Source organism: Pongo pygmaeus, chromosome 7, assembly GCF_028885625.2.
Source record: "Pongo pygmaeus isolate AG05252 chromosome 7, NHGRI_mPonPyg2-v2.0_pri, whole genome shotgun sequence".
NCBI classification, from domain to species: domain Eukaryota; kingdom Metazoa; phylum Chordata; class Mammalia; order Primates; family Hominidae; genus Pongo; species Pongo pygmaeus.
In genome coordinates this window covers 125,315,474-125,333,847 of record NC_072380.2, presented here as the reverse complement: position 1 = coordinate 125,333,847, position 18,374 = coordinate 125,315,474, and the positions used below count along the sequence as shown (strand labels likewise).

Genomic DNA, 18,374 nt, shown 5'->3' with positions numbered 1-18,374 from the left:
GGGCATTTGTTTGACCACATATGAGTTTTATTCATTTTGGTTTTGAGGAATAAAGTGGTTTAATCTCATAACACATACTGCAAAAAACTGGCAAGTACGATAGTAAAAGTGATTCTCTGAAAATTAGTGGGCATTTCAAACTAAAAATTATTTTTTAAAGTGTACTGGAGATAAAACTGGAGAAATAAAGTACTGAAACTTTATTGGAAAATGTATTTAAAATGAGTAAAAATACATGGTTAATACTCAAGCATCCAATTATGTTGGATACTTTTTTGTAAAATTAGTAACTACCCTAGAGAAAAGAAAGACATTTTTAACTTTAAAATACATTCATTTTTTCTTTGATCCAATAAATATTTATTGAGTGTCTACTATATGCAAAGCATTGACAAAAACACACTGCTTAACCTCATGGAGTTTATAGACTTTTAAGGAAGACAGTTGTCTAAAAAGTAAACACTACTGTGATTAGTATCACAAAAGCCCCACAGTAAATTGTGGCAGTAGAATAGGAAATAAAATAATATACAATGTGAGGACAGAAGAGGTCTTGCTGTTTGCATATTTAAGCTGAAACTGAAAGATGTGTAGGAAAACCTTGGTTAAAGCAAGGAAAAGAATTTTCTAGGCTTCAAGATCATCACAGGCAAGGGAAAAATATTTTAGTACTCCATGTGTTCACTTAAAGATTTTTCCACAGTTTAGATCTTGGATCTAGATTCAGGATATAGTATAACCCTGAAGTGCAAGGAAAGAATACAAAATGCTATTTTTTTTTTAAATAGATGTTATGCATGTTAAAAGTAGCCCTGTCTCGACTGAAGCTTATAAAATAAATTAATATGTTTTAAAGAATTGAAAACAGCAGAACAACCAAAAATCTAATGATAAGATCAGACATCATAGAATAGAGGTTAGAGTCAGGGAGACTTGGTTTTGATGCCTACTTCTGTAATTTAAGATAATGTAATACTGTTTAAGTTTTGAAGGTGGCTGGATGCAGTGGCTCACTCCTGTAATCCCAGTACTTTGGGAGGCCGAGACAGGTGGATCACTTGAGGTCAGGACTTAGAGACCAGCCTGGCCAAGATGGTGAAACCCTGTGTCTACTGAAAATACAAAAGTCAGCCAGGCGTGGTGGCACACGCCTGTAATTCCAGCTACTGAGAAGGCTGAGGCACAAGAATTGCTTTAGTCCAGGACGCAGATGCTGCAGTGACCCAAGATGGCACCACTGCACTCTAGCCTGGGTGATGGAATGAGATTTTGCCTCAAAAAAAAAAAAAAAAAAAAAAGTAAAAAGAAAAAAAAAGTTTTTAAGGCTGTGGTTTTCTTACTTGGAAAGTGGGTTTAATAATATGAGCTACACCATAGGGTTAATGGGAGGATTACAAAAACTAATGTCAATGAAGTCTTTAATAGAGCTGCTGATACTTTAATAAACATCAAATGTATCATCATTAGTTACTACCTACTTAGAACTGTTGTTTACGAATACAAACTTTATCACATGTTTAAAGGCAGAAATAGATTTCTCCAAAAATTTTGTATAAATGTTATGTATCAATAAAAAACACTTGAATAAAAAATAATTATAAAAGCAGATGTCAGATTTGAAATGTGTGTGTTATTAAGATGAGAATCTAATTATCTGATTGAAAATAAATGTAAACCACATAGTTTTCCATAAAAATAAGGAAGACAACCAAAGATAATTCCAAAAATATGTTTGGTTCATGAACAGTCCAGTTATAAGATAATTTATAATATTTGAAAGACTCTTACTTAGGAACAATACATAACTTTTTAATAATAATGTTTCATAGGAATAAGAGCTTATACCTTTGGTATTCACAAATGATGGTGTCTTAAATGATTGGTATTCACAAATGATGGTGTCTTAGATATTAGATAAGCTAAAGAAAATTATAATATAAAATGGAAAAATTTTAAATAGGAATTTAAATAGCAGTCTAAAGTATTATTTCCATATATAGTGTTAATTCTAAATATATTTTCACATGTGTCTTTTAATCTTAGATTTCAGACTGAACTGAATTATGATGTTCTGGAAGTTCATGATGGGCCAAATCTTCTGTCACCCTTGCTTGGATCTTACAATGGCACCCAAGTGCCCCAGTTTCTATTTAGTAGCAGTAATTTTATATACCTTCTATTTACAACAGACAACAGTCGTTCCAATAATGGTTTCAAGATTCATTATGAAAGTAAGTAATGATAAAACTTTTTGATTACCTCATTCTGTTTGCCCTACTTTTTGTATTATTATAGTTTTACTAATAGAACTATTAGCTCTATTTATTTTAAATCAAAGCTTTCCTTTATCTATAAGAATGTTAATGATTTATAAGTTGTGTGTTTTAGTAAATTCTGCAATGGATTTTCCAGCAATATCTATCTAATATCATTATGAAACAAAATACTAAAGAAATATCAGAAGCATCAAATCATTATTTGAAAATGAGTTTTTGTACCAATTATTTGTATATAGTTTTGAAAAGCAGATAATAGTAATTGCCAGTCTAAGATATATATAAACAATAACTTTTTTAGCATTTACTTCACAAATTCAGTTATTCTTTTATAGTTTCCTCACACTAATTGCACATATTTTCCATTTAAAATATTTAATTTTATTATTTTGCATAAAATGTTGAAAATAATATTAAAATTAAAAAACAAACTGTATACACATATATTCAAACATGATTAATATAAGTCGAGAAAACTATATTAATACAAGCTATAATTCAGAGTGTTGGAATCATTATAACCCCTATTAAATCTCATGGTTTTGTTTAAAAAGTCTAAAATATTTTGATTTTTGAAACATTTTGATGCTGATATGAACACAGAAATGAGCTTTCTTTTCCCCTTTATAAACATCTTGCACATGTGTGGCTATATTGCATAAGATTTATGTGTGTGCAAACATATAAATTTACATATGCATACATTTTCATCATGAATGCATAGCCATGTACATGAAATGCACTTTTCATAAATTAATCTAACAACACACTTAAGAGGGTTATTAAAATATGTCTTTATTTCAAATGCAGATATTATATATTTATTTTAATATTCAAGTTGATTATGACCCTTTCCCCCTCAAGGAGAAATTTCTGCATTTGAAATATATAGTTTTATATTTGCTGTTGGGCATCTATCTTCGATAGATATAGTCAATGGACTCATGGGTTTTTAAAATAATTGTCAATATAGATCCATTAGTTTTTTTAAGTCATCTTATCTACAGTATTGTTTGACTATATTAACTTCCCATTATTTTGAGCTTTGTGGCATGAAAGCATGTTTTGTAAAAATCATGGTAAAATGCAATAAGAGAATGCACACATACTTGGGGGTTCAAATGAACTAAAGTGCCTTAACTGATATTTTTAGTCTAACATGTATTTACTAAACCTGAGTCAAATTAGTCATTTAGAAAAATCTACTTCAAAACTAATTCTCACTAGTAATTAATTGATATCAATATGCAGGCAGCTTTTCTTTTAGTCCATTGCTGTATCCTTTACCCAGTAAATCGTATTCAATCCCATTCCACCCAAGGTATGTGGTCTTTATCAAAAACAGGACTATTTTAATGATTAAATAAAACATGCAAAATGTGTCAGCATAACTGGTAACATGCAGTATGTTCTCAATAAATGATAGCCTTTACATTTCTCCTACAAAAACTAGTAAGATAAGGAATAAAAATAAGAAGTCCTGCTCAAATGCATACCTTCAGTCAGCAAGTTTGTCACTTACAGGTCCCTAGTGGCATAGTCCAAGTTATTTTCGAGGTCTAGTGCCTTAAAAGGCAAAGTGGAAGCTGAGAGCTGAGAAACATTGAGGTTGATTAGAGACACACTTGTTATTAATTTGGTCAAATCTAACAAGATGCAATAACTTTGTATTTAAATTGGTCTTTAAGAAATCACCTTCTCTCATTTTATTCTATTAGTCTTGTGGTATATTTACTCCTGTGAAATAATCTCCAACATCATAAATCCTTTCTTATCAATAAACCAACAAAAGCCTTTTCATTCATCTCTTTCTTACTGTTTGCCAAGCTGAAGGTAACTATCTTTTTCAAGTGAACCATTCACAAATCTCAAAATCAGTAGATTGCTAATGAGAACATTAACAATATATTTGGCATTTGGTGTATTTCTATTTTTTTAATCAAATTCATTGAAAGTGAAAGTAATTTGTCTTCCCCAGGCAACCAAAATCCTATAGGAAGGAATGCTTGCAATGCCACCACTGTTTGTACTCCAGGTGTCTGTTATATTCCCTTTCCCAAAGCATTTTTTACCCCATTCTATCTGCCCCCCAAAACATGGGGATTACAAAAACTATCAATAAGATAGGATTGGCTGGGTGCGGTGGCTCACGCCTGTAATCCCAACACTTTGGGAGGCCAAGGCAGGCAGATCACGAGGTCAGGAGTTCGAGACCAGCCTGACCAACATGGTGAAACCCCATCTCTACTAAAAATACAAAAATTAGCCAGGCATGGTGGTGCGTGCTTGTAATCCAAGCTACTCAGGAGGCTGAGGCAGGAGAATCACTTGAACCTGGGAGGTGGAGGTTGCAGTGAGCCGAGATCACACCATTGTACTCCAGCCTGGGTGACAGAGTGAGACTCCATCTCAAAAAAAAAAAAAAAAAGACAAGATTATTTATAGGTTTCAAAACACATTAAAATTATAACAACACAGAGTAGACTTTAGGAATATAATTTATTTTTATTTCTATAGTTTTTCCCAGGAAAAATCACATCTGTTTATTATGTTGTATTACTTGAAATATGACTATAATTAAGTCTTGGATATCTAAATATTATACAAATTTTAAAATTGAAAATGGATACACAACAAACCTATAGACATATATTCATCTCCAAATATATATTTTTCATATGAACGTATAGATATATTTTCCAATTAAGGAAAATGTTAGACATCTAAAAGAATGTACAATTTATGATCAATAGATATTTGAGGGGAGTAGTAGTAGAAACAGAAACATAAAATGTTCAAACATTGTATTACATAAATAAGAAAAATGTCTATTTTGAGATTCTACTTTTTAAAAATCAAGCTCTATGAAGCAATAAGGAAAAAGACAAAATGTTAATGTCATTTGATATAATGCAGACATGAACTTCTGAAAATTATGTACATTGCCAACATTAAAGAATTTTCTAAAACTAGCTGGGCACGGTGACTAACGCCTGTAATCCCAGCACTTTGTAGGCTGAGGCGGGAGTATCACTTGAGGTCATTAGTTTGAGACCAGCCTGGCCAACATGGTGAAACCACATCTCTACTAAAAATACAAAATTTAGCCAGGAGTGGTGGTGCATGCCTATAATTCCTGCTACTTGGGAGGCTGAGGCAGGAGAATTGATTGCTTGAACCCAGGAAGCGAAGTGGAGGCTGCAGTGAGCCAAGATTAGCCACTGCATTCCAGCCTGTAGGATGGGTGATACTCCGTCTAAAAAAAAAATCTAAAACTACTTACCAATTATGTTTTAGTATTTAGTAATGACTATTAGTTAATAAATAATACTGTTATCAGTTCCTCATGATGTTTCTCATTTTCTCAATTTTGCAAGATTTCCATTGCCTTGCATTATGCCTTGAGTTATTTGCTTGTCAATCAATTATGAACTATTTCTTTAGACTTATTTTGTGACTCCTAGATCAATGCACCACAGTGGAAGACATAAAAGAAATACATCATCTTACTTTATCAGTTGAAAAGCCAAGAAAGGCAAATGAATTATTAACCCCGTATATTCATTGACCTTTACTATAGGTCAATGAATAAAAGCATTACAATCACCTTTGAATAATTAAATTTTACTGTAATTTACATTGTATATGACCACTGCAACCCCCATTTCTCTGATTTTAGACGATTTTACTACAATGTTAGAGTTTCATGTAAAGGAAAGTTATATATCACCTGGAACATTGGGGGAAATTGAAACCTGAAGGAAGGGGGTCTAAACTTTTCTGTTAAAGATTGAGAAGATTGTGTACATTAAGAGGACAGCTGAAGGTATTCCTATGAGACAAAGCCTAAAACTAATGAGGAGACTTATCTGATTGATATAAAAATGACCATTGGGAGATAATGACAATTTAGAATAGTAAAGTCTAATTTGGGAATCTTAATTTTCAGGGTGACGACTTTGAACATGGTGCCATTAGCCATAGGGTATTAAAGCAATGAAAAAACATGTTTTGGCTATACATATGTCCAACATTTTATATAGAATAAATTGGAGATGAAAGATACTGAAAAACATGCTAAATGTTATTGTTTGTTTCATAAACTTGAGGTAATGAGGGCCTTGGATATAGGGTAAGAGAAATAATACATGACATGATGCTTTTCAGTGAGAATGGATTTCAGACATATTTTGTGGAGGAAAAAAGTGAGGAATCAAAGATGAATGAGAGTTTAAAAGCACTGGGTGCTGGCCAGATGCAGTGACTCACGCCTGTAATCCCAGCACTTTGGGAGGCTGATGCAGAAAGATCACAAGGTCAGGAGTTCAAGACCAGCCTGGCCAGCATGGTAAAACCCTGTCTCTACTAATAATACAAAAAATTAGCCGGGCATGGTGGCATGTGCCTGTAGTCCCAGCTTCTCGGGAGGATGAGGCAGGAGAATTGCTTGAACCCAGCAGGTGAAGGTCACAGTGAGCTGAGATCACGCCATTGTACTCCAGCCTGGGCGACAAAGCGAGACTCCGTCAAAAAAAAAAAAAAAAAAAATGCACTGGGTGCTTAGAAAAATAATGGTCACACTTAGAAGAGGAACTTAGCAGATAAAAGTAGATGTGTTGAAGATAAATTTGTCTCTATTGTATTTTAGTTTCTCATTAAAATAACACCATTTAGATGAAACGAATATGCTTGATAAATACACTTAAAATGTACAATTTCCATCTTTAAAATTAAACTTCTATTCTGTACCATTTTGTTTAGCTTCATTTTTGAATTGGGTGGCTAATACAAATAAATATTTTCTCATATAAATATGATTTAATATAATTATACAGTCTTAAAAATGTTGACTAATTTTGGAATATAGAAATAGTAGTTATTTATTGTTTAAATATCCTATACAAGAAGAAAAAAATAATTACTTATTGTAGTTTATACCAGTGGTTCTCAACTGAGGGCATTGTTGCACCCCAAGAAATGTGTAGCAATATCTGGAGATATTTGTTATTGTCATGATTGGAGAAGTGCTACTGGCATCGAACAGGTGGGGGCCAGGAATGTTTCTAAAAGTACTCCAACGCACAGGACACCCACAACACGGAAGTATCCAGTCCAAAATGTCAACAGTGCCGAGGTTGAGAAGCCATATCTTATTAAAGGAAAAACATTGTCATGGTATGATCTCAGCTAGGGATTGTAAATTGCAAGGAAGATATCAGGAGACGTTGAAGTGTACTAGAGACTATTGATAACAACAACAGTTAACCACCAGAGGAAATGTGCTAATTGGTTTTACTTAGAACGGTTCTGGTGTTCATACTTTCATACCTTGCAAAATGCCTCTACTCTTCTTCTTTTTCCTTTAGTAATTAAATCAGAAAATTTTGTATAATAATTGGAATGGTGCTTGGAATATAATAAGTTCCATAAATGTTGACTATTGCTATGATTATTGTGATATATGTGTATATCTACACAAAATTTATAACAATACAAAGTTTTACAGATAGTTATACGTTTTCATCAAGTTCTTATATAATTAAATGACCTGAATTTGATCCTTACTGGTAGGAAATAAGAAAACAAATTTATTAAATAATTTGTTGATTTTAAAAATGAAGTACAAGTACCTTTATTTGTAAAAATCATTGCTTGTAATTGTTTGAAGAACTAGGAATTATTTTCAGCAAATCTGAATCCCACCAAGCTTACTCTTTATTTTCTTCCCTTTGTTTTCCAGGTGTTACAGTGAACACGTATTCTTGTTTGGACCCTGGCATACCTGTACATGGCCGTCGCTATGGTCATGATTTCTCCATTGGCTCTACTGTTTCATTTAGTTGTGATCCAGGATACAGGTTGAGTCATGAAGAGCCCCTTCTATGCGAAAAAAACCACTGGTGGAGTCATCCACTTCCAACCTGTGATGGTAATAACTCATTTGACATGCAAAATATGCTGATTTATAAACATAAAAATCAATGTAGTTTTTTTATATGGGGTTTAACATAATTATAAATCTTTTAGATTTTTTAAAAGTTCTTTTGATTTCTGGCAAATTTATGTTATCAAACCGTTCATGAAATAAAGACTATTGCTAATCAGCCAAACTTACTCCATGCCTAAAGATACCATCTATGTATCTACCCTGTTTATATATGCATATATATTTAAAACTCACCTGTGTAACTATTTTAAGAACGTGCTGTGGACCTTTTGAAAATAGCCTTGAAAATGCCAAATTGGTATGAGAAGAAAGCCCTGAAAAAAATGCAGCATTTGTTTCCTGCCTTGAATGGCAACATGTCCCAGTTCAAATAGAAGGCCAGCCTGTCTACAAAAATTCTAACCAACTACGCAGCACCATGGTAGTTTACTCAGACTATGCTGTTGTGTCAAATTCCTAGTTACAATAAATAGCATACCAGTGTTCCTTACTGCTTCTTTGTTTCTATGAGAATAAGTCAGAAGTGCTTCATTTTTCAGGAAACACATATGAAATCCAGTGGAGGAAACTGCTTCTCCTAAGATTGGGAAGTGCTTGCATGCTTGCTTGTCAAAAAGCACACTCAATGTAAATCCATATATTATTTAACTATGGGTTTTAATTTCTATTTACAGTACTATTTTCAAATTCTACGTTTAGTATTTCTTGAGGTGGAAGATACCATTTGTCATTTTATGATTAAATTTTCAAGTACTGTCAGTGCCATCATTTTTTAAGCAGTTTTAAGCTAATTTGTTTTTATATGAAGATTTAAACAAATCATCAAAACATCTTCCTTTAATTTGTGATTGTAAGTGACAGAAACCCAACTCTAACTGGTATTTAAAAATAAAAGCAGAAGCTGTTGTTCAACTGTTCAAGTAGTAGAAAAGGCGAGGTGAGATACCTTTCATTGCTAATAAGAAGCATAAATTCAAAACTTTTTAAGAATTTCTCCATCTTACACTTAGACTTTTCTGTGTGTATTCACATAATTCTCTTACGTTGCAGACAGGCTTTTTCCATATGAGGAACTGACAGTAGTGTATACACTCTCAGGCAGATGGAAGTTGATAGCCCTGTATCTTCAGGTTCAGAGAGGAATGAGAGCTCTTCCCTGTCACTCTAATTAGAAAAATCCCAGGGAAGGTGTTCAATTCATCCATATCTAAACTAGTAACTATAGTGAAGGAGAAGGGCCCATTATGATTGACTTTGTCTTGGCCATGTGCTCATCTATCCCTGTGGTTGAGACAGACCATGGTGGTATAAAGGTCCTATGTTTGCCAGACCCCAATAAAGCTACAAGATTGGACTGAATGAGGAGCATTCACCATGAAAGAAAGGTATGGGGGCAATATTATAAGAATCAGGAAGATAAAAAGTAATGGCAAGCACATCAACATGCTTAACTTTTATTAATAATAAAAGCAAATATATCCAGTTTTCCCAGGAGCAGCACAGGCCCTCATCATTTTTCCATCCAACCCCATGTTTCTCACTAAGGTTATTTCATGTTATATTCCATATCCAAAATTCTTAATGGCTTTTTATTGCTTAGAAATGAAAGCTCAAATGACTAATCATGGAATTCAATGTCCTTAACCTTGAGAAATCCATCCTTTTCAGTGATGTTTCTGTCATGCATTCTTACAATGCATCTTTATTTTAAAAGATCAAATCACGTTACTTTTAACCTCTATTATAACCTGGCCTCCTCTTTTGTATTTCTATTTCATGTTGAGTGCAACTGGACAAGGACTGAATTATATTTCTTTTAAAAATGTCTAAGCTGTGTATAAAGCAGGTACTTAACAATTATTTTTTTCTGTTGACTCGAACTGAACTCAACTATTGTATCACCTAGTGAACAGATTTGATCAGACCTTTCCTTTAATAGAAACTTTTGCCCCAGAGGTAACTAGTCCAGATCTCCTGAGGTAACAAGGGAGAAACAGACAAACAATTTCTTGCCCTGCTCCAAGAATGTAAACTTGATTGGCCTAGGTTGCCTAATGCTTGTGTACAGTGTGCTTCACTCTAACATACATCAGCTTTTGTGATGTCTTTATATCCCATGATTAGCTGATTTACAAAGCAAACCAGACAATGTAGTATGGTGGTAATAATAGTGATGACTAACATTTGTTGAGTTTTTACCATATGCTGATACTGCTACAGGTGCTTTATGTATTTTAAGTCATTTTCTCTTCCAAGTAACTCTATAGATAAGTGCTATTATGATCACCACTTGCAGCTGACAATATAAAACAAGTGCAACTTAAAACACTGGCAATGTAAAATAATCTCATTTAGAAAAATGAAAAATTTCATTAGGTTGATGAAAATGATGAGGCTGATGATGATGGAGAATTATTTCAGTCACATACAAAGCCACTGGCAAATGAGAATTCAGAAGAGATAGATCAATTAAAGAACATAGACAAAGATACTGACACAATAGGTGTTAGGTGCATTAAAAAAAGTGATTTGAAGGCCTGGTGCGGTGGCTCACGCCTGTAATCCCAGCACTATGGGAGACAGAGGCGGGCGGATCATGAAGTCAGGAGATCGAGACCATCCTGGCTAACACAGTGAAACCCGTCTCTACCAAAAATACAAAAAAATTAGCCGGGCGTGGTGGCGGGCGCCAGTAGTCCCAGCTACCTGGGGGGGTGCTGAGGCAGGAGAAGGGCATGAACCCGGGAGGCGGAGCTTGCAGGAAGCCGAGATAGCGCCACTGCACTCCAGCCCTGGGGGACAAAGCGAGATTCCATCTCAAAAAAAAAAAAAAAAAAAAAAAGTGATTTGAAAACGAGAGGATTAAATGAATCTCTGAGAAAATAAAGGATGCCCTTGAATTTTTTTTGTATATTCATCATTTGTGAGGGAAGTGCTACAAAATCAAACGTGAGTAAAGAACATCATAGCTTGCTAAAATAGTACTCTTAATGGGGAAAAAACATCCACACAATTCAAGAATCTGCCTGAGATCATAGACCCTGGAACTAGACTGTTTGAGTTCTTTCTATACTTGCTTGCTTTCTCATCTGTAAACCGAATAATTACAGCATTTTTCTCAAAAGGTTGTTGTGGGGGCTGAGTTAACATAAATAAAATCTGCAGAATAGTGCCAGCTACATTTTAAGTTCAAAACAGTGTTTGCTCTTGTTTTTGATAAGAATTAGTAAATCATTGTAATTTTATCCTGTTTTATTAGATATAAAATAAAATTTGTCTTTATGTTTTTAGTTTCATCTTACAAAAAAAGCTTAAATTACATTCTTTCTCCACTATTTACTATGAAATTCCATCTTTAAGTCCATTCTCTTCAGTGTCTTCATCCAATGATAATTATTTTCAAATAACAGAAATCTTCACTTTGTTATAAAAATATATTCTATATTTTCCCATCTGATTCTAGTCAAAGTAATAGTATGAATGTTTGTTATATTAGTTGTTGACCATTACTCCTAAATTTTTAAATGTGTTTATGTGTTACATAGATTTATGCATTTACCTGCAGAATGTCCCTTTAAGTTTCCCCTTCTACATAGGTATATAGGTACAGCTTACAGACAAAAAAATTCCCAAGAAACTTCTCAAGAAGTAGGATACTTGACAAAGTGTCTTTATTTGAAAGAATACGGATATACAGAAAAACTTTCTCTCAACTTCTTGTAAATACACACACACGAACACACAGATATACAAACACACATAAATGTGCATGCTCAGGAGCACGTCTGGTGTCCTTTCTGAAAGTTTGCATCTCTCTTTTTTGTTACCTTTTTGTGTATTTTAAATTAATTTAACTCCCTTAATTTTCATTCTTGTGTTCATTGAGAAATTTTATTCTAGCTGCATGACATATAGTCCTTTGACTGTAGGTTTTAATGCAGTAGACATTTCACTCATCATACAAATTCATATCATGTTATAGTATTAGGTTTTTTTGGAAGAGACAAAACCAAAACTCACTTTTCTAGTGTGCTAAGAAAGTGGGCAAGGATCAAATTAGACAAAGGTACATGTGGCATTCATGATTCTTATTGCCCTTGGCTGTGTCTAAGAGTCGGCCATTCCAAGTGAAAGTGAATAAGAAGTCAACAAATTCTCTGCTCACACTAGAATAAAAATGCTTACTAGGCAATATTTTTTTGCTTCCTCCAGCTTTCAATTTTGATAAAATTGTCTGGCATACCATAAGCACTGATGGCTGTTGAATATAGTAGAAGACCTTGTAAACTATGATTTGTTCTCAAAGAAATGAATATCAAATCAAATATTAATTTTTTGACCTCAGATAGTTAGCTTATTTTTACTATCTTAGAATAATTACTTACAAAACTCGTTTTTGTTGATAATATTTCCTAGAAAAATAAAGAAACACAGAAGCAGCCTTGAAAACTTTTACAACTCACTTCATAGTTTTGAAAGGAATCCTATAAAGAATGACGCATATCCCTTTAGGAATCTATATCAAACAGTTTTATACAGTGAACAATTCATTTTCTTAGTGCTTAATAAGAGCGACTGCTAAACAATTAATTACTCATGTTTAATTTACCACCATTTATGCAAATACTGCTTATAATTAGAAATGTATTACCACATACTTCAAATTCAAACTTGGAAAGTTGAACCATGTTCTCTTGGGGACTGCACTAATTCTCAGATGCTACTGAGTACCTTTTTCTTCTCTAGTGCTGCATGCACACCTGTTATTACTAGGAGGTAGCATAAGCAAAGATAATGCGACTGCTCAATTCAAGAGAGGAGATAAGAGATTTGTTCACCCTCTGTCTCTCTCACTGCTGATCACATGGATCTATTTCTTTGTATTTCAGCATTATGTGGAGGAGATGTTAGAGGGCCTAGTGGAACAATCTTATCACCTGGTTACCCGGAATTTTATCCAAATTCTCTGAATTGTACATGGACTGTTGATGTAACCCATGGAAAAGGTAATTTGCCTCATGAAATAATAATTGGACTATCTTCTGAATTTTCATTAAGTCTATTTTTATTTCACTTTCCTTTACATGTTATTTTGCATGAGCAAAAACAGATCAGTACTACAATATGCTAAAACACATTTCAATTTAAATAATTGCCACAAAAATTATATTTACTCTTCTATAGTATTATATTGTACTCATGTTTTTACCAGGCTGGTGCTATGAGAGATTTGTTTATTTTTGATATAATAAACTAATGTCATTTGAAATTTTTGTAACAGGAAAACCTCGAACAAGATGGCTTTAGTTTCTGGCATAGTGTTAAGAAGTTGATTTCAGGAGTTCAAAGGGGAATATGAGATGCTCTGATATGCTAAGCCAATTTTTAAAGCAACTAGTATGTGTTTATATATACTTGTTTATAAATGTTTCTGTTTTTGTTTATAACAATTATATTCTCTATATAAATTTATAGCCATTCTATAAATATCTGTGTCTCAGATTCTTTAGTATAGAGCTACAGATATGTCTCACATAGAGTGTCAAATTGCGCTCTGCATAAAGTAGATGTTAATAAATGTCCTTTTACAAATAAACAAATAAGTAAAATGCTCTGTAGTATTAAATATGGTTCATTCATGAGATTCAACCAGACTCATAAAACTTTTACAACCTACTTCACTGTTTTGAAAGGAATCTTGTAAAGAATGACATGTATCCCAATAGGAATCTATAACAAACAATTTTGCATGATTAATAATTCATTTTCTTAGTGCTTAATAAGAGGGACTGCTAAACAATTACTCATGTTTAATTTACCATCCGTTTTTGCAAATATTGCTTATAATTAGAAGTGTAAAAGTATGTACTTCAAATTTATCAAGGTACAGTATAATTTATCAAGGTAACAACTTATGAATGGTAAAATGACCATTCTAATATATGAAAACAAAAAATATATTAAAGTTATTTACTTGAAAATCTCCATGGGCTGATCTTCTAAAGGAGCTAGTTTATTCATTTTAAAATCTGATTTTGAAAAGTACTTTTTTTAGCTCTGTTGATGTATTGTATTATTGAATTTTACTATTAAAATATATTTATTGATTTTAATATAGAAAATCTAAAAAAAGAAAAAATCAAAACAAAATACTTTTAGCAATGAGAAGATGTTGTTACAATTAAAACTAAAAGCCTGTATTTAATACATTTAAATTTGTGTTTTCAGAAATAAGGTTTGCCTTTGATTAAATTACATATTATTTTGTCAGGAAGTGAGAATTACGTCAGGACTAGTTTGGTTAAATTTCTACAGTGAAGTAAATATTACTGAGAAAAAAAGAGTTGTTAAAATGAGTATTCTGGTACTGAGTAGCAGGAATGAGGTAGAAGACTTTGTAAACTGTGATTTTTGTCAATCTTTATTAATAGAAGACTCTTTGCTGGAAGTTAACCAAAGTGTCCCATTATCCCAGTGTGCAATAGATTAATGGAGTTTAAAATAAGCTCCCTGATATTATAGAAGGGAGTGGAGGGCTACATACTGCTTGCTATGTAAATAAAGGTTTAATTAACACTTAAAGTTTTGCATCTTCACAGGTTGCAAGTGTTAATTAAATCAGTATTTACATGGCAAGAGATGCAGACGTAGATGCCTTTCTTTTAAGAGCCAACTAAGTTTGTTTGAAGTACAACTCTTCCAAAGTGTAGCAAAAGTTACATGAAGGAAAATTTCAAAGTTGGGAGAAATATTCAAGGTAATATAGTCTAACTTCTTACTCAGAAAACTAGTTTCTCCATGTGGTGTTTCAGAAACATGATGAACTGGCCTGTTATGGATATTTCTGTTGATAAGGACTGTACTCCTTGGGAAAACTTGCTCGTTTTTTCCATATTTAATTGTTTAAAAATTATTCTGCAGCCATTATCCCTGTTCTGCTCTCTGGAGCTATACCAGAAAAAGCAGCCTAATACTTGCTCCAACCAAAAGCTCCTCAAACACACCAACTCACCATTCTGAGACTACCATGTTTTTCATGTCCTCTATCCCTAGATCATTATTCCAAGTCTTTTCTTCCCAGACTAAACACTCCTAGTTTCTTTAATTCATCATAAGATAATATTTTCATGTTCATCACCACTCTAATCAACTTTCTCTGGATGCATTCCAGCTTATCTCTTTAAAATGTGGTTTTCTAAAACTGAACACATCATGGCACAGTGTAACACTAAAATTATTTTCATTAAAGAAGACAGTATTTGTGTTAACTAACTTTTTTGCTGCCATGTTGTACTACTAATTGATAAGAAGTTTGTAATAATCTAAATCATCTTTTTAGATTACTGGGACTTAAAATACAGATAAATTCAATTCTTAAAATTCTATAATTATGCAGTTGCTTTTTTTCTATCTTCAGTGCAAGCTTTTATATGTATCCCTGTTATGCTTTATCATATTGATTTTGATTCAGAGTTCCTATGAGATCATTTTGAAGTGATTTACATTTCATTTACTTTACATTATGTAGTCAGATGTTCTTATATAACTACGATCATTAGTATTTTAAGGCTTTATAAGAATCTTAACAAGGATAAATCTAAATATCTAAATATTTAAGAAATAATAAAATGTGTATGTACCATCTGTAATCTCTTAACTGTTAAACATTAAGTCAAGGTGTTTGAACACATACAATTGTTCAGTAGTTTCAAACTCAGTTAACGACAGTATCATTCAGCCTACATTGCTCCTTATTTACAAGGACACCATGAGAGATTTTCCTTAAACACGTTGTAGAAGTCAGGATGCTAATTATAAATAGTTATGGGAAACCTAGAGAAAAAAAAATGTACATCAGAAAAAAACCCTTAGACTCTTAGAAGTTGGACTGTCCTTAAATAAAGCATAGTCCACACCTATTATTTTACATATTAGAAAAAAAAAAGTCAAATGGCACCCTTTAGGTAATAGCTGGTGGCATGACTATAACTAAAACCTAGATATTAACGCTATTTTGACTTTAAGTACAAGTCATACAGACACATATATATAAAACATAAATTACCTTTATTGAGCATCTTGAATTAGCATTCTTACTAGAAGTAATTATGATATTGAAACCACTGACTTTTTCTCCCTTCCTTGTTAGAATTGGGTGTCTTTTCCTGTCTAATCCCCTTCTTTCCAAAATGTCTATCCTAGGTCTTCACCATCAAAAACTTCTCACTTTTGAAAGTCATTGCCTTTTTGCTTTAGGAGGTCATTGCTTTGGGGTTTTTTGTTTGTTTGTTTTTATTTTTATGTTTTTCCTGAGATGAGTTCTCACCCTGTCACCCAGGCTGATCCTGGCTCACTGCATCCTCAATCTTCCTGGGCTCAGGTGACCCTCCCACCTCAGCCTCCTGAGTAGGTAGGACTACATGTGCGTGCCACCACACTCAGCTAAGTTTTGTATTTTTTCGTAGAGATGGGATTCCGCCATGTTTCCCAAGCTGATCTCAAACTTCTGGATTCAAGCAATCATCCATCTAGGCCTCCCAAAGTGCTGGGATTACAGGTGTGAGCCACCAGACCTGCATGGTCATTACATGTGAAGGCCATTTTTATACACCTCTACAGACCCCTTTGACAAATTAGTTACCTCTATTTCTATGCTCCTATATTGACTTGTATTAATCAGTTTAGCAGAATGATTAAAATTTTGGTTCATGTACCTTTTTCCTCAGATAGGCCATGAGTTACTTACATTCTTCTAAATATTTATGTTCTATAATGACTAGAATATAGTAGTTTCTCAGGATCGTTTTCTTATTTGGATTAGTTGACCTTTGGCACAACTTTGAAGGTCTTAAGTTGTTTTGTGGTAGTGAAAGAAAGCAAATATTACCATTTAATCCATGACTTCATGAACAGCAGCTTCTTTTTACAAAGCGGCTGGCCAGGGCTAAATAACAGGAAAAACATTAGCTCTCATTTTGGGAAATTGATCAATAGCAATAACACTTTCTGAATACTTCCTCTGTGCCAGTCACTGTGCGAAAAGTCATTTTCATGTTACCTTATTTAAATTGCAAAACAACTCTACTAGAACCCCATTTTAAAGATGGAGAAAGTAGGGCTCAGAAAGGTAAATAATACTTAACAGTGGCTTTGTTGGCAACAATAATTAATTAATGAAATTCTAAAATAATTCATTCTGTGTATTTCAGAACAAGCACATTTTTCTTAAAAAATATAAATAATATAGTAAACATGATGATTTATTTCTCTTTTTTCAATCTACTCTCCTATTGTCCAACTATTTTTTTCTTAGCTTTATAGCAGAAATAAGACTGACTTATCCGAACTTTCTACCCTTACATTATTTTGCAGGAGCTAATCTGGACAGCAAAGCATCTTCTCTTTACTATGTCAAAATCCCATTTTCCTTTCATCTGTCTAGTATCAATATTGATTTTATACTGTAGAAGATTTGAAAAACTGACTTAATTTTTAGACCCCCTCTAAAAGGGCTCTTGTATTCCTGCCAATTATAGAGAGGAGAAAAAAAAACAAATCAAAACTTGCATTTTGAAAAATAATTTGAAAATAGTACCTTATGTATTTCAAATCTTTCTCAGATATGAAATCTCTGATTCATTATGCAGTGATAACCTTGTTGTGTTAATGTTTGTGTTTTCAATCTATTTGTTTTGGTCTCATTTTCTGTCCCCTTCTTTTTAAAACAATGGAGACTCTTAAGAATTTCCAACATTTGGAACTAAAATGTAAATGAATATAAAATGTTACTTGTCATACTCTGATATTTTGGAATTTTCTTAGCAAATACTTTGGTAATTTTTTAGGTGAGGTACAAAAAAATAAAGCACCTCAAGGGAAGGATCCCTGTGGTAGCCATTTTTTATTTCAGATGGCTCCTTACACACAGTGTGTTGTGTGTATTTGAGTGTGTGTGTTTGTGTCAAGTCATTAGCCTTTTACATGTGTTCTTGACAGTGTAATTAAATACTAACATGATACCACAAGGAGTCCACTACATACTCACTAGAATGGAACAAATTAAAAAGCCCCAGATTTTCAAGTATTGGAGAAGATACAGAGCAACCGTGTTGTCTATGGAGATGTAAATCAGCATGGCCACTTTGTAAAAC

The 18,374-nt window shown here is 33.0% G+C and overlaps 1 protein-coding gene across 1 annotated transcript in view; it reads left to right on the top strand.

The window, feature by feature from the left end:
* Positions 1–18,374, top strand: part of CSMD3 (CUB and Sushi multiple domains 3) — a 1,221,229-nt gene that overhangs the window by 777,730 nt on the left and 425,125 nt on the right. Inside the window, exons 18-20 of the mRNA XM_054498903.2 lie at positions 2,044–2,231; positions 8,017–8,205; positions 13,113–13,229. Coding sequence (XP_054354878.2) covers positions 2,044–2,231; positions 8,017–8,205; positions 13,113–13,229 — 494 coding nt within the window. The remainder of the gene's footprint in view (positions 1–2,043; positions 2,232–8,016; positions 8,206–13,112; positions 13,230–18,374) is intronic.